This window comes from Delphinus delphis, chromosome 2, assembly GCF_949987515.2.
Source record: "Delphinus delphis chromosome 2, mDelDel1.2, whole genome shotgun sequence".
Classification (NCBI taxonomy): Eukaryota; Metazoa; Chordata; class Mammalia; order Artiodactyla; family Delphinidae; genus Delphinus; species Delphinus delphis.
The window spans coordinates 146,184,298-146,210,397 of record NC_082684.1 but is presented as its reverse complement, the minus strand read 5'-3'; the positions used below and the strand labels follow the sequence as shown (position 1 = coordinate 146,210,397).

The following is a 26,100-nucleotide window of genomic DNA, read 5'->3' as shown; positions in this document are numbered from 1 at the left end:
GAAACATTAATATGTAGAAAAAAATACCTCTAAGAATATAGTGAACAAAAATGGTATTCAGTAGTACCTACTGCTACATGAGAAATAAAAAGATGCAAAAGATGTTGCCCCCAGCTTCAAAGAACTTGTTGTTTATTGAAACAGCACAGGAAAAAAATTAAGAGTGATTAAGTGCTTAATTGTACAGACCTCAATATACAACATGAGGCCAAGAAAAAACAAATATGGACTAGGGTAGCTAAAGAATGTTTTATAGTACAATAACTTGTGCTATGACTTCAAAATAGTTAAAATGTGATTAAGCAGGATTTGGAGACAGGGGAGTGGAGATTCTAGAAAAGATACAAAGCAGGAGTGAAAGCAGGACCACAAAATATAAGACAGACAGTGGAGTGCCTGCTGCACTGAAGTGGAGCTGAATGCTTGTGAACAGCAAGAAGTAGGGCTGGATGTACTGTACAGGACTAGGTTACAAAGGCCTTTGAAACCTGACAAATATTCAATCACGGTACGGGGGGCAAGAAGAAATTACTGTAGGCTTTAGATACATAAAAAAGGATGTTTTAGAGACTGATTTTAGCAGCAGTATACAGCATCACTGAACAGGGGGAAAGGCCAGGGGCAGAGAACAGCCATTTTGCTGCTGTAATAATCCAGGAATGAGATAGTAAAGCACTTAGCTATGGTCCTGGCAGTAGAAATAGGAAGATAGGGAGAAACTTAAGTGACAAGGCGAACTTGGCAACATGTTAAAATATTGGGCAAGGGATGAGAGAGAAAAATCAAATATGAAGCCAATGCTGCTAGCCTTATAGAATGAAGGAACACGGGTATCTACTACCAAAAGAACTAGAATAATTGGAAAGGAAAGCAAATTGAGGTGGCAAGGCATCATGGCACAGAAGAAGGTTTAGTGTGAAAATGCCAAGTTTAACGTGACAATGGTGGCAACCTGTACTCTGGCGAATGAATGAGTAGATGTGGTTAGAGTTGTCTGGTGAGCCTATTTCGTGACTTTAGCAAAGATATAAAAAGAGAAAAAGAATGGATGGCTGAGAAGTAAGTATTTGGATATGCACAATTAAAGAGCATCTAGAGGAAAGCAGCAGAACAGATAAAACATTAATCAGAGGTAAGGTCCCGAAAACAGAGATCCTACACCCTTGCCCATGGAATCCCCAATGCCTGGCAGAGCAGCTGATACAAAGGTGACTCTCAAAAAGGAATGAATGAGAATTTCCAAAGTGCGAAGGAATCTTACTAATCAGAAGAAAAGTTACAAAATGGAAAACAGAGTCTCAGAAAAGGCCACTAAGTTGGCAAGAAGAGCAGGAAGCCAGACTGCAAGAGTTAAAATGGGTAAGAGAGAGAAAAGATCTGAAGGACAGACGGCAGCCTAAAGGGAAGAGCAGCAGGATAGACAACGAGCATTATTTTACTTGTTCGGATATTTTTCCAAACTAAAATTAATACTTGCTCATTTAAAAAAAATTGGAGAATATAACAAAGCAGAGGGAAAAACCATACGTTGTTCCAACACCTAAGTGCAGACACAGTTAACACTTTTAAAATATATGTTCAAACTTATTCTACCAAAAATATGAGTGGGCTTACATACCATACAACAGGATAATATGTGAGGGATTGGAGGGAGGGAAAGAGATAAGGAAAATAGTAAAACTACCAGGGGTAAGATTAGTTAGCAATAATTACTATATTTCTTAAACCTTTTCTTAGTGGTCAGAAAAATAGTACTTTTCTGTTATAATTGTTATCATCGAGAGTAAAGATTTTTGCATATTTGTTAATAGTTTATGCTATTCTTCCTATAAAATGAGTATCTACATTCTTCATTCACTTACCTAATGACGTTTTTCTTATGACTATGAATGAGCTCTTTAGGTCTTTGAGGGATCAACTGTTTGTTTTACTGCAAAACCTCCAAGGTTGTTTGCTGCTGATTTAAGGAAGCCCTAAGCATGTATAAAGCCACAGGAAAAGCAGCCTATGGAAAAGAACAGTTTGATGATGCTGACAGAAAAGGGGTATGTGTTAAAACAAATTCCCTAAATATATGGACACAGATGAATCCAACGGGGAAAGGAAACTGCCTCCAATAATAGAAAAGTGCATAGATATAGATGCCAAGATATAGGAGCCAAGATATGGGCTGAATGAGATACATGAGGGACCCCCACATTAAATATTCTAATCCTCTTCATGAAGTGGCATCACTCACTGAGTCAATTCAGGGTACACAGTCCCCTGCCAAGACTGCTATTGGAGCAGTTCTGGTCCCCTGCCCCAGCTCCACCCACCCTCGTCCTTTTCTTCTCTATTACTACTTTATATTATTGCTTCCACCTCTGTGCATTAAAATTTAGATGAGAGGATTGTGATTGGTGAAAACCCCACTCCTCAGTCAAGCAAACTTTGTCCTAAGCTATTTTCCTCTAATTAGTCTCATTACTGGCAAGGCTTACTGTCATCCACAACTCTGAATCTAATTCCTGATAGTGGGAATAAAGACCTCCCAGTAAGCAAACTGTTAAATGTATCTGGATCAATAGCCCATCCCTTGATTTTTTGCTAAGGCCATGATCCTGAATTTTGCCAATAAAACTATTTTGTCCTCACTGAATCTTTCTCTCATCTAATTCGGTATTTGTTTATACCATTGATTACACCATCACTGCATGTAACAAAATCTTACTTTTGTTAAATTCAATTATGTTGCATACAACTACACACAGAGGGTGAATGTAAGGTAGAGCTAGCGTCATATTGCTTTTTAATCTTTCTATGCCTGTATGCAGTAGACATTAAAATAAATGTGCACTGAATTCAGTTTTCTTTGACCACTTGATTCCATAAATGCAGGATTAGTTGTTGACCTTCTCACTTCTTTGGAACTTGTATGTACAGAATTTGCCCAAACAAAGCTTGCTAATATCTTCTACTGCAGAAAAAGGGATCATGCATTTAGTAATTTGACAGTTAATTTTTTGATCATAGATTGCTTATACACAAATGCAGTTAATAAATCTAATGAATGCAATCAAATTACGGAAATGATTCACTTACATTAACTGAAGCATCTTGTTCAAATACATTTCCCAACCTCACAGAAGCACCAACTTTGCTCCAAGCAAGATATCACTGAAGTGACCCTCTTATCCAATTACATTTTAAAAATTTCATGTATACTGCAAAAACAATGGCAAATTCTTGGCTCTCCCATATACAAATAATATTTTACTGTCATATTGTAAACTACTTATTATGCAGTGATTGCTTTGTTTCAGGTATATTCGGTCTCTGAATTCCTATAAACCTTACATATTGGAAAATGAGAATGTTTCATTTAAATTCAGTAAAAATTCACTAAAATGGATTCATCTCAGGTAAGGCCAGTCTAAATTACTGAAAAAAACTAATTTATACACTTTAGATCATTGTTCCTTAGGAGTTGGGAGAAGTTTCATGGAAGCAGTAGCACATGAGTTGGATCTTAAAGTTAGACACTTACATCAACAGAAAAAAGAGAAGGGTTTTTAAGGTAGCAGGTAAAAAGACCAGCACAGGCATAAGCAGAGAAACAAGATAATGAAAGCAAAGAAAAAGGGTTATGGATAATACAAACTGAAGTAGCCAATTAATACAGTAATCCCATTCCCATCTTGAAGCTACTTAGCAGCAAAGGATCATCAAAATAGGAAAGCCACAGAAAAATAAAAACACAAGAAAAGAATGAAAAACACAAACCCAAGTGCTCTATATGCTTGGTTTGTATCTTAAAATTAGGAATCACAGATGGCAACCCCAAAGCTCTAGGGAATCATCCTCCAAGACAACCAATAGTTCTGATGCTTTACCTATAACACAGCTCAAATTCTAAAAATCACGGATTTCAGAAAGAAAAGGGGAGGTAAATATAGGGCATATGTACCATCACTTCCTATTCCCATGCCCTTGGTAGGCATCACTCATTAATCAGACTTGTGGCATGCAAGTTCAAGTCCATTTGAATCCTGTGTTGAAATGAGTGTAAAGGTATCCTTTGCTATCTGAACCCTTCCTATCCAAACCCAGACCACCACAAACAGGTTCAGGAATTTTTTTTTTTTTTTTTTAAGATAAAGCTATTTGGAGGATATGGTATTTCCCACCATATGTACTCTTGCTTCCCCAAATTCCAAAACAGAACAGATTCGGAACCTGTCACTCCGACCTCTCACTCTTCAAATTAAGAAACCAAATAGGGTACAAATAGCAAGGAATACACTTGTATGTTTTCAGTTTGTTCTGAGATACAAAACCTCACCTCCCACACATTCTTGTAATATATATAGGAGCTCCTGTAATAGATGCCTGATAGAGGTATTGTGCATAATTAACCAAACCTCATTGTTTTCTATTTCCTCTTATGAATAGGAAGTACACAGTCCATGACACAGAAAAAACTAAACGTCTCAAGAAAGAAAAATTAAATCATGTTTTAAAGTTTTTATTCATGTGGGTTAAGGTTAAGCGTTAACTACCTTAATCTCATAGTCAGCAATCAAGTGCATTAAGGTTTCAGAGCTTATTGTTCCTTATTATCCTGCCCAGGGCAGAAAGAGTCTTCCTCTTATTGGCCCATGTTACTCTTCTTTAACCTGAACTTTTAGAACCTCAAGGAAGCAGAAAAGAAAGCAACTAAAAAGACCAAATGCAGGGGGCTTCCCTGGTGGGCAGTGGTTGAGAATCCGCCTGCCGATGCAGGGGACACGGGTTCGTGCCCCGGTCCAGGAAGATCCCACATGCCGCGGAGCGACTGGGCCCGTGAGCCACGGCCTCTGAGCCTGCGCATCCGGAGCCTGTGCTCCGCAGCGGGAGAGGCCACAACAGTGAAAGGCCCGCGTACCACAAAAAAAAAAAAAAATGTCTACCCTTGATGAATAAAGTGGTGAAGCTCAACTCAACACTCAATTTTCTGAAAAGAATACACACCTTTCTTATTTACATAACCAAATTTACAATATAACACTCTCTACTGCCTTAAAATATTATATTATTACTACAGGAGAAAAGTTCCTATGTGACATGCTCTTAAGTATTGAGCACCTCTTCATAAACAAAACAATCACACAAATAACCCCCCTAGTGCAATCTCTCAACTAGCAACTAGTAAACTCCCCAACACCAGGGAAGCACTACATAGTCTCACATATTTTTGCATAATCAACAACAGCTCTTAGAATACATTAAATGTAATACATGCTCAATAAATATTTGCAGACTGAATCTCATGTAACAGAACTCTTGCACGAGGTAACAATAAGTGAATTACACCTTCAGGTAGTTCTCCTGGGCTAGCACCCAAGAAAACACTGACAAAACCTAACAATCCGTCCATTGAAAATGTTCTGCTGATTGTTGATTAATTAAATGTTAGTCTTTCACTGTACTTATGGTCTGCTTTATTATTGCTGTCAATATTAATTTAGTAAAAGAGCCATAGAAATTTAAGCTAAAGGAACTTGCAGGGTCATCTAGCATAAACCTTTCATTTTGCAGACAAGGAAACGAAGGGGTCTACTTTTCCCATGCTCTGGCACTTGTCACCGCATTCCCTGGTCCTCTAACTGAATGAAAGAGACGTTTTATTGCACATTTTTGCTTAGGTTAATATTACATGTGAATGGGCATTCCTCAAATGCCAGTCTCTAGAATAGTACTTTGTATACAGCAGGTACTCAGGTGAGTACTTAAACACTGTTCTTGCTTAAAGTGTTGAAATCTGAGTGAACGACAATGCTCATTTTCATTTGTACAGTTTTAGTGTGTAACATTTTTCTAATATAAAAAGTGATTTGACGTAAGTTTTTATTTAAAGCGTCTTTCATAACAAATAAGACATTTCTGCCTTTCCTACCACTGTGAAGTTCATTTCCCCCAATAATACCAAAAACTAATAGTGACACAGAAACCAAATCAGTTCTGCACATTACATCATTCAAGACACCTCCCAATGGGGAGAGCAAACTGGTCAATAATTTATACACACACATGATCAGTACCTAAGTTAAACGAGGCCATAAAGTTGAGGGGTTTGAAACTGCCTAACTTGCCTATCTGAGCAATAGGGAAGACAATTTCATCAGTTTCTGATCATAGAGGAGAACAAGGAATTGCCTTCTTTCTGGAATCAGAAACACTTAGTGCTAGGATGCACCATCACAGCTGGCCTCAATACAGACAAGCTAAAAGGACCCTAAGTCTTCGGTGTGCTTGGTATGGAAGATAGGTTGAACTCGGTAGGTGACATGTCAAACAACTAATCAAAATGTTTAAAAGCCAGCTGATGTACTAGTCAGTCTCTAATTTTAAAGCAAAATGAAAATCTTGGGCTTATGGTTAAAGTAAACTCTAAAGTCATGAGCTTTATAGCAAATGTTTCCCACTGAAGTTGAAGAAACAATAACTATTCCTTAGAGCTAAAAATTGCCTGTCCCAGAGCCAAGAACAAAACTGAACTACTGAGTTCTATGACAGGGGACAGAAATCAGAACAAATATGGCGCTAATAAGAAAAACGTATGGATCGCCGTACTTTGCTCACTGCAACTAAGAAATAAGAGAGTAAAACAAAATTGCTCAATTTGGGTTTAAATTCTAAATCTAAAATGTACCAGATTCAGACCTCTGTATGACTTACAGGATTAAATAAAGACAAGGAACTATAGCCACAGCACTGCTCCCAGGATCTGACAATGAATCAGAGGAATCCTATAGCTTCCCTGTCACTCAATTTATCTCTTTCCATAAACTGTGTAGAATAATGACACATCATATAGAACTGTTTTAAAAAAATGGTTTTTAAGGTCTTACTTGCAAATAGTTACATAAATAAAAATAATAACTGATAATAATGAATTCTTTTAAGAATCCCTGAATTTGTTTGTTGAGTAAATACAGTATTAGAACATTTTCTACAATGAAACATCATGATTTCTTTTGAATTTATAGGTAAATGTTTGTCGTCTACGTGACAGTCTAATTCCAAATATGCTAATCACCCCCAAACATGCAGGTATGATTATTCTTAAACATAACTAATCACAAACAGGCAGAGTGATTTCAAATGCAATTTTTCCACAGTAATTTTATTCTATCAGAGTTTCAGGAAAAACTGCTTTAAAAAGGAAAAGAAAAGCACTTAAATTCTTTTGGTCTAAATTAAATACAAACATTCTTTTTTTTTAAAACTGGGAAGACACTGGGAGATAAGAGGAAGGAAAAACTTGCTTCAGTATTCTTTTTTCAGGTAACCAAAGAGGGGTGCAATGTAAGTTAAAGAAGTTTGCAGTGAGGTTAGATTGTGGCTTTGTTTTAGGTTGCCAGTATGAGTTTTTATTTAGAAAAAATGCATGAGTTACTAGCTTTCCTTTTTTAATGAAAAGTTTATATCAGAATTCTATTATTTTCTATTACTTACAAAATATAAATACTATGTTATAGCATATTCAGTATTAAAACACACCTCTGCAAATAAATCTCCTTTCAAGTGAGTTGTGTAAGTGATCTGGACCTCTGTCTATGGAGTGGGAATAAGGAAGACCAAGAAAGGTACAGGCTCGTTACATTGGACTTAAGCTGAAGATACCCGTAAATATATTACACAAATACTACAAGACTATCAAGTTATCAAGTTAGTAACTTTATTTTGTAGAACTATCTTAAAAATACATTATATTTCCAATTCTTAAGAAATCTGGTTTCTGATGTTAATCATTAAGTACCATGATTTCAACTCTGAATACTTAATATTTTTTCCAAAGACTCATTTTTAATGCTTGAAATAACCATGGTCATACTTTTATCTAACAGTATTTTAGTTTACTAAACAGAATAGATTAATTATGAACTGACATAATAAATAATTCATTATCCAGCTAAAGGCCTACATCACATACTGTATATGTGTAAAATAGGAGGACAAGTTCAGACTTGTTTGTGACCTGCAAGTCCAATTATTTAGAAACTATGATCAACCTAAATGCAAAACCCTTTTGATAATTATTAAATGCCACATTTGTTTAATGCAATTTTAAATTCTCATTAGTAATGATACCAAAGGTTGATACAGGATGTACTACAAAACTGATAATCTTTCAGAACATTATCAAGTGATAAAATAATTGGTAAAAAGATACTGTTGCTTCAAAAAAATGAAAAGAGATACCTAAAGAACTGTACTCTTACCTATTAAAAGTCATTTTAATTTTATACACATACACACACTATTTCGTAGGAAGAGATTGTGGTGAAGGAGATTTCACTTTCTAATGTCTTTATTTTATATAGTCACTTGATGAATAACATAAATCCAGTCTTGCGGAGCAGCAGCTATGAGTCTATATATTACATAGAGCCACTAACGTTGTTTATGATCCACAAACGTTGTTTATTCTAAAGTTTTAAATATAAAGAAATAATTTTTGCAAATAGGATTTCTAAAGCTTAAAATTAAATGCTACTAAGTGTGCCAGTACAATTTTATGAAGCTATAAAATTGTACATTTGGGGATTAAGGTGTTTGTTGTCAGTTTTTCTTTTCAGAGCAAGTACCAAAAACTGAAGCACACTGTACTTCAGAAGTTTTTCTTACATTAAAATCAGCGCGGTTAAGTTGTAATGGATGTGTAAATATAAATTATCAATTAAAGAATAATTAAATCACATGATTTACCAAAAAGAGCACCACTCCACTATCATTATCATTCAAACACTTCAGTCCACTGCCTATACAACTTATTCATATCTTAAAAATATAAGGTGAAGGTTCCTTTCCCTTACTGTTCTCATAATAAATTAAAACATATACTTACTAATTCAACTTTCAAATTTGCCTTTCTTAAAAGATTTTAGTCCTTTAACTTGGATGTCCCTTACCTGAATGTAAAAACCAAAGTGCTCAATTCAGATTTCAGAGACACTAGTTACATCAAGTTAATAGGGGGGAAAAAAAACCTGGTTTCTGGAAACCTTGATAGTAAGGAGATTAAGCATCTCTTCCTTTAAATTACAGCTTTAAAAGGGCGTAGGGCATCCATCGAAGAATAAAGCCTTCTCTCTCTCTCTCTCTCTCACACGCACACACACAAGGCAATCCTATTTATCTGACCTATTCAAACTGTCACAGCAGGACTATTGTTAACCCTAAAAAATTCTCCTTTAAAATATTTAAACTTCATTTTAAAATTAAAACTGAAAGCAAGATACTCAGCTGCCAACTACTGTGTAGTATGAAACTATTAAAGCCTGCACTGACCTACTTCATATTATCATCATGACAATATGGATGTATGCCAAGAAAATAATGAAATTACTATATAACAAACTTTAATTTTCTATTCAAAAATTGTCACTGTTTTTAAATGTGTAAATATTGTACTGCAAGGCCAGTTGTTTTATACTTTTTAAGTTGCAATACAAAAAAAGGAGTTTTGATATTTCAGTAATCATATTCAATGATGAACATGCAAGATCTCATTTTTAAAATCAGAGCTTTTTTAAACACCACATTTAATTCTATTTTTAAACTTCTATTAAAAGCAGTCTCTTAGACTAAACTCCAAATAATGCTTTCCATTTTTAAAATAGCACTACACTTCTTAAAACATGTCAGTTAATGAAGAACCCTACAAAAATAATGCAAGTTCATGTTCAAAGAATATTTGCAATGGCTCTAACAGAGGACAGACTTAAGTCAGTGTATTTAATTATTAAAAGACTGCTACCAGTCTTTCAGAGTTTAATCTAATGTTGAAATATTAGAAATTATCATACAAGAAAGTATAGGAATAGCAAAGGATATTTCATCCATGGTTTCTAAAAAGAGACACACGGAATGGCAACACATTTATTTTAAATTAAACACATCCTTTTAAATTAGAAAATCACTTTGCTGTGTAAACTACCACCTTAAAATATCTCATACTAAAGAAACCCTTTCTTCACAATCAATGCAAAGATTAAGATCCCTGGAAGAGAATTTTAATCTCAGAATAAAGAATGCAAAAACATCCAGAAACAGCAGCTAAACCAACTGAAAGGAAGAGACACATTAGGTTTTGTGCTGCATATTAATATTCTTACGCACAGTGTCTGTTTGGTGAAAATTCACAATACACTTCTTCCTCCCAGTATGACTGCAAAAAGGAGTAAACACATTTTACATTCCTCAGTCCCAAATTCATGCTACCATCATGCACCATGACTTAATTTCGACCCGTATTCCTCTTACACATAAGTGAAAAACATAAATGACTTGTTTATCTGCACTCGAAATTGAGGAGGGGGCAAAAGCATTTTTTGGCTCCGGAGCCCAGGAGCTGATGCAAAGTCCCCACACCTCCAGAGGTCCTATGAATATGCACCCGACTTTGTGGAGACCCCCATTCAATGAATGCATCAGCCTCCTCCTCGGCTCCCTTGCCCGCCGCCCCCCACCCGCTTTGCAGCAGAAATGTGCCTGGGCTTTTTTACCCCAGCGATGGAGGATCCTCTTACCAGATGGAGTTCTTGATCCTGTGTTGCAGCGCCCTGGCCTCTGTCCCTGGCAGCCCGGGCACAAGGGCTGGCAGAGCCACCCCCGAGTTGGGGGCGCTGGGGGGAGGCTGCTGATGGGCATCAGGCTGCTGTGGTGGCGGCTGTTGTTGTTCCTCTGCCATCGCTGCTGGAGGGGGGGGGAGGGACGGGGGGAGGGAGGGAGGGAAGATGGGGGCGCGGGGAAGGGTGAGGGAAGAGACGGGGAGGGGAGGACGTCGGGGGAGAGGAGGAGGGGGGAGGGGAAGAGGAGGAGGAGGACGAGGAGGAGGAAGGAAGCTGGATAAGCTAGGCCTTTACCCCAGGGCTCGAGTGAGTCGCTTTCGCCTGCCGCCTGGGGGACATCACCGGGGAGACCGAGCGGCTCCTTACGGCCGGGGCGCTTCACCGCGGGAGAGGCATGGCGGCGCCCCTCAGCCCCCCGCCGCCGCCGCCGCCGCCTCCTCCCGTCAGCGGCCGGGGCTTGGGGGGGTGAGGAGGGGGCGTCTGAACACGAGGTGGGGGGCAGGGCTCCCCCAAATCCAAGGAGAACGGTTGCTCAGGGACCTGGCGGCCTGGCCTTCCTTTCTTGCCCCCGGGGCTTTCTACTCCGGCAGCCCCGCGCTGCTGCAGCCCCAGGCTCGGCTCCACGCCACTCCCCACGCCGCCGCCGCCGCCGCCGCCGCCGCCGCGGCCACCGCTGCCCTGCCAGCCCCGGAGGCAGCCCAGTGCGCGCAGCCGCACTGCGGCCCGGCGCAGACGGCAAAACACCTACCGCTCGGCCGCGGGGGGGGGGGGTGGGGGGGGCGTGGACCAGTGTGTGCGGGATACGCGCGCGGGCGCGGGAGGCGCACGGGCGCGGAGGGCGGGCGCGGGCCAGCTGGGCCCGGAACGTGAGCCGCCGGGGCCGAGGAGGGGACTGGCCGAGCTGGTGGAGGAGAGCAGGAAAACGTGGGGGGAGGTGCTGGCGAGAGAAAGAGAACTTGCGTGAGGAGGAGGAGGAGAAACCAAATTTAACATTTGGCGTGGAAATGGGATTTTTTTTTTTTTTGCATCCTCCAAGCAAGTAAAGTGAAATCAATCAACATTATCCTCCCTCCCCTCGGCAAGTGAGGATTACTTTCTCCTTGGGTAAAGGAAGAGAACTGAAGCAGGTAAGAGCATAAGCTGACTTTTCAGAAGCCCCCAAAGAAGAACACCCGTTGGAATTAACCACCCTTTAGGTCATTCAGTCTTGAACGGAAATCGCAAGGCAGGAGCTGGGTTGAGTGCTCCTCGGTCGGGCATTCAAAGCCCTCCAAATCTGGCCCCACTTTAGCTATCCAATCATAGCTGCCTCCATCCCCGTGCAAGAACTCCCGGCTCCAATCAGTGAAGTCTCCATGCCATTCTCAATGCGCCGCAGACTCATTCTTCCTTCGTGCCTTTGCTCGTGCTCTTCCTCTCACCTCCCTCCCCACCCCACCCCCTTTCCTGGATTGCCCTCCCTCCTCCTCTATACCGCTCTCCAGCCAACCCAAGCTCTCGGGCACAGCTCAAGTCGCGGCTTGTCAGGGTCCCTGGCAGCTAAGGCCCCTGCCTGCCTCGGAAAGAAACGCGTGTAGTTCTCACAACATGGAGGCTCAGGCTCCAGCCACAAGCTCCTTCCTTCGGAGCCAGTTGAACCCCTGGACGTACTCTCTGCCCCCTACCACGCTACTCATCTTTAAGAGATAGCTTTGCCCACCAAGAGTAAGACTCCCTGCCAGAAACATGCAAGTCCCCTTTAAGAGCAGAAGAATTGGCTTTTCTAGGTGGGGCTGATCAGGGAGGCCTAAACTGCCTGGGTGTAGAAGACTACAGCCAAGGCCTCTGGCACCAGACGGAACAGCTGCTCAGCTCACACTGACCTTTCTATGGGCCTGTGGGTGTTATGAGCTATTCTGCTTTAACTTTTCTGACAGTTTCTATCAGGTTTCTACCTGTCAGATTCTCTGGCCACTTTCCTGCAGTGCTTGGACTTTGGGCAGTGAGTCCCTGCCACCTTTTAGACTCCTCCTGGGTGGGGAATCTGATTGGCTTGGGTTTCTTGGCCTTTGGAGTTCTAGGTTCCCTGCCTTGGCCTGGAACCTTTTCGCTTTTGCACCACTGTGCCCTCAGGCCTGACTCACAGAATCCACTCCCAGCTTCCCCCTGAGTTCTTGCACGTGGTGGGAGCAGGAGGAGTAGGAGGGAGGAAGGATACCTGCGTGCTAGACAGCTCCTCCATGAGGATTCAAAGCCCCTTGGATTCCTTCGCACCCTGAAACCCACTGCACTGACTCTGCCACACAAACAAGCCCCCTCTTCCATAACCTAGGGTCACTATTCGCTTAGCCATTTTTAGAAAATATTAGTTGTTTATGAATTCATTTTGCTTATGGACCCTTATGTTCTATGTAAAAACAGGCTTTTTTTCTGTACCAAATTGATAGACGTGCTGTGCACTAGACAGAAGCTTTGAAGAATGAAAATGCCTGATGTTTGCTGAGCACTTTTTACTGTGCAAGGCCGACCTAGCACTTTCCATATATTGTCATCCCCAAATTGTATAATGTAGTACTAGTCTCCCTATTTTACAGAACCAGAAGCTTAGCGAGGTTAACACTCTTAAAGTGACCCAAATAGTAAATGAGGGAGCCAGGATTTGAATCCTGAAGTCTAATGCCAGAGCTTACAAGCCTTGGTGAAAATGAAGTTATACTGAAAAATCTTGAATGCATGTCTAAGCTGTATATCCATGGGGAAGATGGAGGGAGTAAAAAGGCATTGGGGAAAGTTGCAAAGTCTCCCAGGTTCTAATTTTTTTACCTTGCCAAGAGAGAATGATGGCTCCACGTTGCCACACCCTGGGAGGGGGAGACCCTAGGGAGGAGGTTCATCCAAGAAGGGTAATGTATCTGAGACTGCCAAACGCCTTAAGAAAAGGAAGCTGAGAACCAAGACGTTTCTTTTAAAATTTACTACCGGGTGTCACACAGGCTGACTTCCCGACTGCTATTTTTCAGTGTTTTATAGGTTCCATAAAAGAGCATGTCATCCCAGCAGCCACTAGAGGGCACAGCAGAGCCGCAACCCTGAACTGCCCTCTAGCGGCCTGACGAGAGGGCAGTGTTGAGCCTGTGGGCCCTCAAGGGCCCACGGGGGGTTGACATCTGGGACTCTTAGGTTCAACCAGCAATGAGAGGGGTCGCAGATAATGTCAGACTTAAGAGATCTTATTGCCAGAATGGACATCCTTGCAGGGAGGCTTTAAAGAGTCAGCCCCCACTGCTCACTTAAAATCTGGGAGTGGAGTGTGTGTTTTGTTACCGTCTTCCGAGAGGGCGGTGAATACGGTTATACCAGTAGAAACCTAAAAGAAATCTGATGAAGTTATTCAAAATCGTGGGTGGGGACTCAAGCCAAACCCAGATACCTCGAGTAAAGGTGGCAGTGTAGCCATGGTGCTTCTGAAATTGTGTTTGCCCCCCTCTGGTTATGAAACTCTGTACTAAGGTCCCTCAGGGACCCAGAATCAATGTGGCTGAATTCCTCAGACCTTCGGTTTGACTCAGTGAGAAGTAGCGGAAAACATTATAGTGAACATGAATTTTCAAGAGAATACACTAAATTTTGAGCTTTTGTTTCTCAACCCTGAGGAGTATAAGTCTGTTCTCCCTGGGAAAGTGTACTCCCGTGGAAAATTTTGAGAAACACTGATGTAGTGGGGAAGAAAGACTCCAGTCTGAGAGTCAGAAAACCTAGGAATTCAAACCCTCTGTTCTCATCTCTATAAAAATGAAAATCATTACCTATCTCACAGGGTTATTGTGAGAAACACATAAGGTGTTACCTAAACCAGGGAAATGCTGTACACAGAGAAAGACAATCTATAAGGCGGATCGTGAGTACCTTGAAGCCTTATTTTATCTTAGTAATCCCGGGACACAATTCCTTACTCCTGGGTGTTCATATTTGTTGAATTGAGTAGTTACCTAACCTGAATTTTCTTAGCCCAGTACATTATACCATCTTGCTCTCTTATGTCTAAACTTTGTCTCCTTTATGAAACTAAAGGAGTACATATGTTTATGTACATATGTTTATCATACATTTATTATACCCCATACATAAGTGTGTCAGGCATTGAAAATATAAATAAATAGATAGATAGGTAAGACCTGGTCCTAACTTGAAGTAGTTTACATTCTGGGGAGCAGAGAGACCTATTAATATATACTAGTTACACAAGGTGGTGAGTATAGTGGAGGGAGGGATTGGTCCTGCTCAAGGTAAAAGAGCTTTTGGAGAAGGCCTCTTGGCTATCATTTGAATGGGGTCTCATCGGGTGAATAGAAGTTCAACAGGCAGTACACTGAGGGAAGATGTTTTCAGGTCAAGGAGCAGCATGAACACTGGTGTGAAGCCATGAAAGGGCACATGAGATGAGTGCATAATGCAGAACCCAGTGTTAGCTCTGTGCTCAGATCCTTAATGGAGTGTATAGGGGAGGGAAAGGAGGGGAGGGAGACACAGCCCATTTTACTAAATGTTACTCTGTGTTAGTTACGATTGTTCTGACAAAATGAGGCCTCAAATAGGCTCATCATTGGTTAATATTGGTTAAGTGCTTAAAGTGTACATTTAATTTCCACCAAGTATGGTGGTTTACAGATGTGGAAAAGATCAGGTTCTACCCTCTTTTCCTTTCCCTCTTAAAAACAAAGGATTCCCTCATCCTTTTTTCCTTTATCATTACTTTCTCTGCCTTCTTCCATTGCAAACTTTTCCCTCTAGCAGCTGAAAGTGGAATATGTAATTATCTACATGTTATTATTTAAGGGAACAGGGAAGGAAGGCTTTCCATCTCCAAAAAAACTTTCTGTGTATCAGAAAGTGATGATTAATTTCTTTGGACTAAGCTCTTGTCTTTCAAAATGCATGTAGTACAAGGGGAGCTGATGTATCAAGTTCCAGTGCTGTAATGTAATTGAGTTTTCAGTCTTTTACTAGCATTAGAGGGAGGGAGGTGAGGGCAGTCAGGGGGAAGACAACAAAGAGGAAGCAAGATTACAGAAGAGGGAGGTTGGAAGGCTCAAAACCAGGTGCATATTGGCAAATTTGGTTAAATTTTCTCCATGCCATACTTACTAATGTTAGCATGATGTGAAAATATGATTTCTCCTGTTAGAGCGCAAATATTTTATTATGTCATCAAAACAATGGTTTGTTAAGGGGAAGTGGCCTAACTATTCAAAAACTGGGTAAGGCAGCAAGGTGTTAACAACCCTGTCACTACCTGGCTATGTGACCCTATCTATACCAGTCATTCTGTCAGGTCCCTTTACTTACTCCTAAGGATTATTGGGATAAAGTTCTCGTAATGTACTTGGCTCTTCAAGTGAAAGGTATTGTGAAAATGAATGCCAGGTACTGCTTTGATTTCATTTAGAAATTTTCCACTGTTGTTACAATACACGTTTATGTTGTGACCTGCATTCTTTTTTTATGAAAGAAGGTTCAAGTTAATATCATCCGTCTGAATTTTAAAAGAAATGTTTACATGGCCCCAAGTAGCAATTTGAGATCTTGGAAATTCAGGCCAGCAGCAGCTATGAACAGAAGCTGGTAAAGGAAAAGCATATTTACCTAACCCTAAAAGTGACAGTAAAAAGACACTAGAGCCAGTCCTACAATGAGGAGGTCAGCACTGGTGCAGTCTGAACTGGTAGAGCCTAGTCAGTAATCCACAAACTCATCACTCCTCAGTTCAAGACACATTTAAGTCCCTCTTATATACTAATTATTATGCTGAAACTACAGAAAGATTTAAAAATAAGTGGTAAGGGACTTCCCTGGTGGACCAGTGTGTAAGACTCTGTGCTCCCAATGCAGGGTCCTGGGTTCGATCCCTGGTCGGGGAACTAGATCCCACATGCGTGCCGCAACTAAGAATCCACATGCCACAACTAAGAAGTTCGCGTGCCGCAACTAAAGAGCCCACATGCCTCAACAAAGATCCTGCGTGCCACAGCTAAGACCCAGCACAGTCAAAATAAATCAATAAATCAAAAAAAAAATTAAAAAAAATAAGTAGTAAATACAGTATTGTTCTAATCTTCAAGAAGTTCATAATCTAATTGGAACATAGACATATCAGCCCACACATATTTTTAAACATGAAGTGAAAATGCAGGGGACAAACAAAAAAATAAGTGTGTGCCAGGATAATTTATTGAGCTATTAATTTGGTTTATGTTCCCCTTATATTTTCCCTCCTCTCCATTCCAAACATGCTTCAAGGGAGTTTTGTGTTTCTAGGCAGAAAGAAGTTTACAGGAGCTCCATATTAGACCATTCCAGGGGGCACCACTCACATTGTAATTGAAGCCTCCTGGACCACAACTCCTTAGGATGCTGTTACCCCTGGAGTTGTGCCCAGCAATTTGCCTTCCAGGTTCCTTGCTCCTAGAGGGATTTTGCTAGGGGGTTCAAGAGGTAGGGGCATCTGGTGAGGGAAAGGAGGAAAGAGAGAGAAGGAAGGAGGGGTTGTGCGTAGGTGGAACTGTGGCAAATGAAAAAATTTCCCAAACTGGAAGAGAGTCAAAGTTCAGGGTTGCAGTAGTGGGGACACCAGCCCTGTTTCCTCGATCACCCCAAGTGATAGCCAGACCTCAGACAGATGCATGGTGACCCTATGGAGGCTGGATCGCCCTACCACTCTTGGTCTATGAGCAGAGCTGTTGCTTGGCTTCTAGGGACCATGTATCCCTGAACAATGAAGTTGTCAAAGTCCATCTTCCCCCATTTTCTGGGCTCAACATAAATCTTCCAGACTCTAGTGCATTTCTAGGGAAGAACGGAGAGAAGCCCAGTAATAACTGGGATTGGAGTTCCTTCTACTTCAGTGGAATTAAGGCTGGGATCATTTAAGTCTGACGTGAATTTAATTTGATTTAAACACAATAAAGAAACGTGACATTTCTTGCACGCCCAAATTTGTACTTACAGCTTTAAACCTAACTAGTGGTGGATACTATATACAAAGCAGTGTTAAGCGAGATGTGTAAGATTAAGCATCACAGTGAATGGCACAGCTAATAACTGCTGAGGGAGTTAAGAGAAAGCAAAGAGCAAATGGAGGTGGCTTCACGGAGGGCCAAAAAAAAGTAAAACAGAGGTGGCTTCACAGAGGGCTTCGGACAGAGTTGGAGTGTAAGGAAAGGGAAGAAGTTTGTGAAAGTGGGAGAGAGAATGTCAGCAAGCCAGAAGGGAAAAGCAGTGTGAACAGAAGCAGGAAAATCAGCATGACTAAAGAGACAAACAGGAGACTGGCCTAACCGGAGTGAATAGCTGATGATAAAGGTTGTGCTGGGTACCAAATTCCAAATCTCTGCTTCTGTCCTCGCTGTATAAGGCAGGGTTGTATCAGAGAACAACCAGTAGAATATATTATAAATTTCTTGTAATATTCATTATGATCACATATTTATCACAATATTTATTGTAATTTTTCTATTATAATATATAATTTAAAGGAACTGGCTTGCCTGATTGTGCGGGTTAATAGGTCCAAACTCTGTAAGGCAGGCCAGCAGGCTGACAGGCCAGAAACTCTTGGGCAGGAACAGGCGCTGCAGTTTACAGGTGGAATTTCTTCTTCCTTAGGAAGAACCTTAGTTTTGCTCTTAAGGCCTTTCACTTGATTAGATGGAGTCCACCCAGAATATCAAGGATAATTTCCTTTACTTAAAGTCCAATGATTGTAGATGTTAACCACATCTAACAGAATTCCTTCACAGCAACACCTAGGTTAGCATTTAATTGAATAACTGGTACATTAGCCTAGTCAAGTTGACACATAAAACTAACAGTCACGTTCACTACACTCTTTATGTCATCCCTCATGTATTTGAGAAGAGGAGGAAGTCTTTGGACTTTCTTCTTAGGAACCTCAGGAAAGATCCTTTCCTATGAAGTAGGGCAACTTGTGTCCTTTCCTTGGGTACATTTATTTTCTTTGCTCTTTTTTGTATATAAATATACATACTCCCAGGAACTTCCTGTTTTTCTTCATCCTTCCCTCCCGCCCCCATTACCTGAAGTTGTACCAAGTAAGAATTGTGGTTTGATGTTAGTATGGGTTTTTAAAAAATCTTTTGTTTTTCCTATTTATAGTGCCTCTAATGTACCTATTAGCATCATTCTCCTGAGTTGGCCAAGCTCTCAGATTTCTGCCTTCTGTAGCTACCCTCTAAAGGGCTCAGCTGATGTAAGCCTCCATCCTCGTCACTTGTAACCCTGGGTCTGTGGTTGGAACAGGGCTCAGCATCCAACATAAGGGCAACCAATCCCCTGGTGACCTGTGAGCTGGCTAAATATAAGGTCTTTGCTCAAGGAAGAGGTTAGTAATTAATTAACAAATTGATTCCTTTCTTGGAGAATATGAATATGATAAAGAGAGACAGTTAGGCAGTTGGCGGTAAAAAAAAAATAAAGTAGCTAAGAGACACAAGTGAGGCAGACCTCAGAAAGCATTAGGCAGCAGCAACCAGAAGAGGGAATAAGTAAGAGGCAACTGTGAGAAGACAAGCAGAAAAGGCTTTCGGAAGATAAGATAGTTGCTTAGTAATGGTAGGAGCAATAGGCCCAGAGGTGGGTAGAAACTGGGGAGATTTTTTGATGGAGCTCCAGAGTAAGAGGGCACAAATGAGGAAGAGCAGATTATTGGCCAGGCCTTGGGGAAATCCAGAATAACTGACCAGAAACCAAGGAGCAGAAAGTCTAAGTGACTTCATACAGACTTGAAGAGAGCTAGGGAACTAAAAGTCCATTTAGGTTCCAGTGCAGTTCTAGCAAGTGGTTTATTTCCTCAGATCCTCAGGAGAAGGTTTCCATTGCTACCTTACTTTAGGGTGGATCTCTCTCTTCCAAAAGATTCTTACACATGCAGTTATGGTCCTGACCATCTGAAGGGCTCAATTAAATGTCAAGAATTGCATCCTCTTGAAAGTCTTACCTTATCCATTCCTCATCTCACCCGCACCCAGGTTGAGTTAGCTGTCCCTTTTCTGTGGTCCTTTAGGACCTCACACAGCCTTATGTCAAAGACACTATCTCATTATATGGTAATTGTAGGCTTACTTGTCAATTTCTTGTACTTACCCTCCCCACCGTTGGCTCCAAGTACTGTGAACTGTATGTGGTTAGGATGTATGTTTTTATAATTTTTTTTTTTTTTTTTTTTTTTTTTTTGCGGTACGCGGGCCTCTCACTGCTGTGGCCTCTCCCGTTGCGGAGCACAGGCTCCGGACGCGCAGGCTCAGCGACCATGGCTCACGGGCCCAGCCGCTCCGCGGCATGTGGGATCTTCCTTGACCAGGGCACGAACTTGTGTCCCCTGCATCGTTAGGCGGACTCCCAACCACTGCGCCACCAGGGAAGCCCTATGTTTTTATTCTTTTCTGTATCTCCTACATATAGTACAGTCCCTACCATAAAGTAGCCAAATAATAAATGTTTGTTGAATTGAATTATTGGGTTAGAGAGAACTCCTTTTGTTTAGGCCAAGAAAAAAAAAGGCAGGATGCAGGAAAAAGCAGAATGGGCTAATAAGAAAACTCAATAGCTTGTCCGTAATAATAGTGCATGTACTAAGAACTTAGTTAATTCATACTTAAAATTCATGTCTCTGTGACTATACAAAAATTTCCCAAGCAGCCAAATATTGTCTGTTCAGCTAGACATCTGGTGCTATGATTCACCAGTTTTAAAGGTACTTTGGCCAGCCCTCTTCCTTTTTTTTGTTTTGTTTTGTTTTTTGCGGTACGCGGGCCTCTCACTGTTGTGGCCTCTCCCGTTGCGGAGCATAGGCTCCGGACATGCAGGCCCAGTGGCCATGGCTCACGGGCCTAGCCACTCCGTGGCACGTGGGATCTTCCCGGACCGGGGCACGAACCTGTGTCCCCTGCATCAGCAGGCGGACTCTCAACCACTGCGCCACCAGGGAAGCCCCCTCTTCCTTTTAAGTAGAAGAGTCGGCTACGTTCTCCCTTCAGCCTCCAGTTTCTCATCTGAATTCAGATCCACACTCTTGGACAGGCCAGGCTTGAGGCTCACTCTCAGGAACATCCTTTGGGCTTCAGAGCTGAGAGTCCAGGACCCAAATCCCAGCCATACCCCTTGCTACTTTTGTAGTCCCAGACAAGTCCCTCACAACTCTCTGAGCCTTGGTTTCAAAGTGGTAGAAGTGGGGAAATAGGACTCCCTTACATAGTTATGCTGAATGTTTGATGAAAAATATTTGTGAAAATACCTAGCACAATGTTTTATACTTCGTAAGAGCCAAATAAATGTGAATTTCCTGTATATTCCTGAGGAGGTGGAGAAGGGAAGGGAAGACATAGGATGATGGTGGAGGACAAGGACCTTGACAGTAACAGGGCCCCTGAAAATCAAATGGGCCAGCAGCTGAGGGACCGTGTGCCACCACTTGAAAATCTGTTAAAGCACAGGTCTTAGTCATCCAAAGCCACACTGCTCCAGAGGCAGCTGCCACAGGAGATTTTTTGATCAGTGTGGAAGGACATTCAAACCCTGCCAGGTTGAAATTGGGGCACAGTTGATAGTGAGATAGGCATCATTAATGGCAAGGGGAAAATTTTTGGCCTACACGAAGCAGAGAAAAATTTGAGATTCATCTAATGCTGTCTCAGAGAGTTCTGAGAATGTACAGAGGCAACCCCTGCAAATAAACCCAACACTGGAAATGGAGAAAGAAGGGAAGGTGTTAATAATCAATTGAGGAATCTCAGAGTATTCATAGGAATTTCACATCCACATGTATCCCTTCTGAGGTCCCGAAAGAAAGCCCAATGAGACCAGCTACTCTTCCCAGGGACTTAACAGCCCAGATAATGTGTGTGTGTGTGTGATTGAGGGAGGGGGGCGTCAGGGTTTATGTTTTCCAGCTGCTCTGGGTAGAGTTCCCTTAAATCAGGATTAAAAACTGTTAAAGTTAGCTCATAAACAGGCTATGAACAGGCTGCTTGGCAGGCAGGGATTGAGGTATGGCAGGACGGGGGTAGCATTCCAAAACAGGATGAGCTTGTTAGTCAGATTTTTCTGACTGAATATGTCACAGATGTCACTGATTGCTGCCTAATGTGTCATTTGTTATCAGGCGGAAAATGCTAAATGATTACAGCTCTGCAGCAACCGGTGTCTCCCACCCCCATGAAGGAACACTTTTTAATTGAATGGACCACCGAATCTATTTTTAAAGGCAAGTGACTCAAGACTAAGTACCCCTTTTCACTCTAATTGGTGAACATCGTTTTCTCATTTCGAGTCCCCTCAGAGATGCTGTTGGAGTAGGGCTTCAATGTTCTTTCTGTGTCGTAGATGCTCTTTCTGAGTATATTTTTAAATGTTTTGAAATTTTAAAAATGGTAAGATAATAAGTTACCACCCACAAATAAATTATATTTAATGGTGTTTTGAAAGGGTTAGTTTTAAAATCCTGTGTTTGAAGATTAAATCAAGACGTCAGACTGAAGGAAGCTTACCTCTACCAAATCTTATGAAATGACAGAAAAGGTTGAGAGATGGGGGAAAGGGGAAGGGGGAGAGGAATAATTGGTAACAGGACTGGGGACAAAAAAGTGTCATCAGTGTATCAGAAAATTTGGAAAATTTTCTTGGAAAAACAAATTAGAGCACCTGAACCTCAAATACTCCTAAGCTTAAGACTGCTAAAGGATTAGAAGCAATTTCAGGGCTGCTCCCATCTCAGAAAGAGCAGATTCAGTGCGTAGAGGGTGCTAGCATAATGACCAGAGCAATGAATGAAGATATAGCAGTTGGAGCAGCTGGACTGCTGATCTCCTTCCCTTTTCCTGCTTAGAATTGTCCCCAGATTAAAGCAGTGAGCCTGTGGGTCCTGGGAGCCAAAGATAGAATAATAGCAATGGACTCCAGGAGGGACAGGGAGACCCCTCGCTCTGAAATCACTCTGCCCAGCAGTATGTCCTTCCCTTCTCCTATAATCACGGGAGTCAACTCACATTAAGAAGAAGTAGAGCACTAAAAGGAATTTTCATTTACAAAGTAAAAGATTAATCAACGTAAGAATAACCCAAGTTTGTAGAGGCAACAAACTCAGTAAATACTGAAATAATACCTGTGGAAAGATAAATGAAAAGTAAGTATAAATTTCATCTTATTTTAAGAAAAATATAACTATAAGTAAAATATATACTTGCTACAAATTAACAGTTATCTTCAAAGAGATTAGGACATTATTACATTAGTGGAAAGGAAGCAAACAGTGATCTTAGGGGTTAAAAACATGATTTTCAAAATAAGAAAACTCAGCAGATGTGTATCATCAATAGAAATTCCTTGAAAGGATAACTGACTTTTGGATGAATTTTAATAAAATAGATAATGAATCCAAGAAAGGTGAAGATATTCAAGAAACAGTGGAAAGGAAAGAAACTAGTTAACTTGTCTAATTATGGCCTGTGTTTAAAAATTAGTAACATAAAATTAAAATCTAATTAGATGCTGGCAGACTTTTCCTGTAAAAGACCAGAGAGTAAATATTTTCAGCTTTGTGGTCCATACAGACTCTGTCTTAACTACTCAGCTCTGCTGCTATAGTGTGAAAGCAGCCATAGATAATATGTAATTGAATGGGCCTGTTTGTGTTCCAATAAAACTTTATTTACAAAACAGGCAGCAGGACAGATTTAGCCTGCCTGCCACCCCTGTTTTGGATGAATGCAGCATAAAGATGGCAGAGACAAGGTGTGATGAAGAGATAAGAGGAAAGTTCTAAAAGGTCAATTAATAATGAACCTTTACAAACCTAACAATATAACATCAAAAGTCATGTTTATAATATAACGTATAAAGTAAAAACTGATAGAAATACAGGTAGTGATGAAAAATACACAGCTATTTTGGAAGACTTCAACCCAGAAATTGACAGATAAAGTAGGAAAAAAGGAAGCAAGCGTAGTGAGAATTTGAATAACACAATAAAGAAACTTGACTGAATAGGTGTAAAGGACTGTACACAATAAATGGTGAATGCATAATCTCTTCTAACACACATGCAACATTAACTACTTTCTAAAACAAAGAGAGAAAAGAAAATGTTAATAAATTCCCAGATAAGAAATCATTCAGGTCACATTCTTTGATCACACTGCAATAAAATTTGGAGTTAGTACAAAAGAATACAATTTTTGTAACTTGGAAATAAAAAACCCACACCTTTAAATAACTTTAACTTAGAATAACTTTAATGAAAAGAAATGTAAACTGAAGCTATCAATTATTTAAACATAACAATACCAAAAATTTATTAAACGTTACTATACAACCAGCTTTGTGGTAAGTGATCCACCTGGATTGTCTCATTTTATTATCACAATAATCCTGAGAAGTTGATTCCATTATCATCTATTTCACAGATGAAGAACTGAAACACAAAGCTCTGTTAAATAACCTGCCCAAGGGCACATAGTCCATAGATGACAGAGTTGGGATTTGAACCTAGATAGTATAGTCCAGAGCCAGTATATTTAACTGCTACAACAAGAAGAACAATGAGATCAATACAATTCAAAATCTATACATACTCAGAGAAAACTTATAGCCCTGGATGCATGCATTAGAAAATAGGAAAAGATTGAATGGAAGTAAATCGTGCATACAGTTCAAGAAGCTAAAGGAAGAAAAATAAAAATATATAAGGAAAGTATTACTAAAGAAAAAACCAGAAATGCATGAAATAAGGAGTAGAGTTAATCTGAATAAAATTAAAACTGATCATCTGAAAAGAAGCAAAAATATCAGAAGTCTAGAATGTTTAATCAAGGTTAAAAAAAAAAGAGAGACAGAATTATCAACCTTTGAAATAAGAAAGGGACATTATAAGTATAGAGTAGATTCTAAAAAATCTGAGATGAATACAAAATTTAAGATAATAAATTAGAAAATTCTAGATTAAAATAATTTCTGGAAAATAGAAATCACCAAAATTGACCCATGAAGAAATAGTCACCTTAAAACAACAACAATAAAAACAGTGAGAGCATAGTCAAAGCTCTCTCATAAAAGGTCACCAAACAAAGATGGTTCTATAAGTAAGGAACAAATAATCCCTATGGTATATTAATTAGTTAATCCAAAGCATGGAAAAAATAGAAAGTTTTCTAACTCATTTACATTGGAGCTGACATGGCCTGAATTTTAAAACTGGCAAGAAAAGCGTACACTCACTTATGAACACATATACAGATATCTTAAGTATTGGTATTAGTAACACTTTACTAATGCCAGAAATGTATTTTTTAAATGTCATAAGTAAGAAGGATTTATCTAAGCTATTTATCTAAGGTATTCAAGGCTGATTCAAAATTCAAAATATATTAATGCAAATCATTACATTCAAAATAAAAAAAATATTAAGAGATACAAATGGCGTTTGATACAATTTGACATCTATTTTTTTTAACATCTTTATTGGAGTAAAATTGCTTTACAATGTTGCGTTAGTTTCTGCTGTATAACAAAGTGAATCAGCTATATGTATACATGTATCCCCATATCCCCTTCCTCTTGCATCTCCCTCCCACTCTCCCTATCCCACCCCTCTAGGTGGTGACAAAGCACAGAAACCTGTGCTATGCAGCTACTTCCCACTAGCTATTTTACATTTGGTAGTATATATATGTCAATGCCACTCTTTCACTTCGTCCCAGCTTACCCTTCACCCACCCTGTGTCCTCAGGTCCATTCTCTACGTCTGTGTCTTTATTCCTGTCCTGCCCCTAGGTTGATTAGAAAGAAAACCACTTTTGCCAACCAGAAATAGAAAGAAACTTCTCTGTTTTAATGAAAGATATCTGCATACACAAGCATCATAGCTAATGAAGTATTAGAAGCTTTCCTATGAAAGTTTTTTCAATATTGCTTTGAGAGTCCTGGCTAATGCTATATGATAAGAAAAAGAAAGTTAAAAGTGGCAAACCAGGAGAAAATATTTTCAAAATATATATTATTACATTTAATAAAGAACACCCCAAAATTGATAATAAAAATATAAGCAACCTAATAAAAACATGTGCAAAGGATCTAAATAACCACTTCCATAAGGAGAAATGTAAATAATGAATAAAAAGTAATTTAAAATAACAGTGAATTGCATTTTTTTTTTTTGCCCTTAGAACTGGCAAATGTGTAAGAGATTGATAATATCTAGTGTTTATAAAAATGTTGGGAAACAGGTATTTTCATATACTGTTGGTCAGAATGTAATTTGTAAGACTTTCTTAGAAAGCAATTTAGCAGAATTTACCAAAATTTTTACTCTACAATTTCTTTTACTCAGCAATTTTGTTTCTACTGTTTCAGCCAAAAGAATTGTTCATAGTGCACAAAAAAGAAAATACTTGTTTGTGTGCACCAGGAAATTTTAAGAAAGTTTGTTGCAACATTGTTTCAAATAGTGAAAAAT

The 26,100-nt window shown here is 40.0% G+C and overlaps 2 protein-coding genes across 4 annotated transcripts in view; one reads left to right on the top strand and one right to left on the bottom strand.

The window, feature by feature from the left end:
• Positions 1–11,261, bottom strand: part of RFX7 (regulatory factor X7) — a 151,117-nt gene extending 139,856 nt beyond the window's left edge. Inside the window, exon 1 of the mRNA XM_060005924.1 lies at positions 10,557–11,261. Coding sequence (XP_059861907.1) covers positions 10,557–10,717 — 161 coding nt within the window. The 5' untranslated portion in view covers positions 10,718–11,261. The remainder of the gene's footprint in view (positions 1–10,556) is intronic.
• A 143-nt stretch (positions 11,262–11,404) lies between these two features.
• Positions 11,405–26,100, top strand: part of TEX9 (testis expressed 9) — a 216,143-nt gene continuing 201,447 nt past the window's right edge. The window contains exons 1-2 of one of the 3 annotated variants that reach the window (XM_060005921.1): positions 11,405–11,725; positions 21,754–21,855. In XM_060005921.1, coding sequence (XP_059861904.1) covers positions 21,768–21,855 — 88 coding nt within the window. In that variant the 5' untranslated portion in view covers positions 11,405–11,725; positions 21,754–21,767. Of the gene's footprint in view, positions 11,726–21,753; positions 21,856–26,100 lie in introns of those variants that run through there. The other 2 variants (XM_060005922.1, XM_069540484.1) reach the window with 2 other exon arrangements.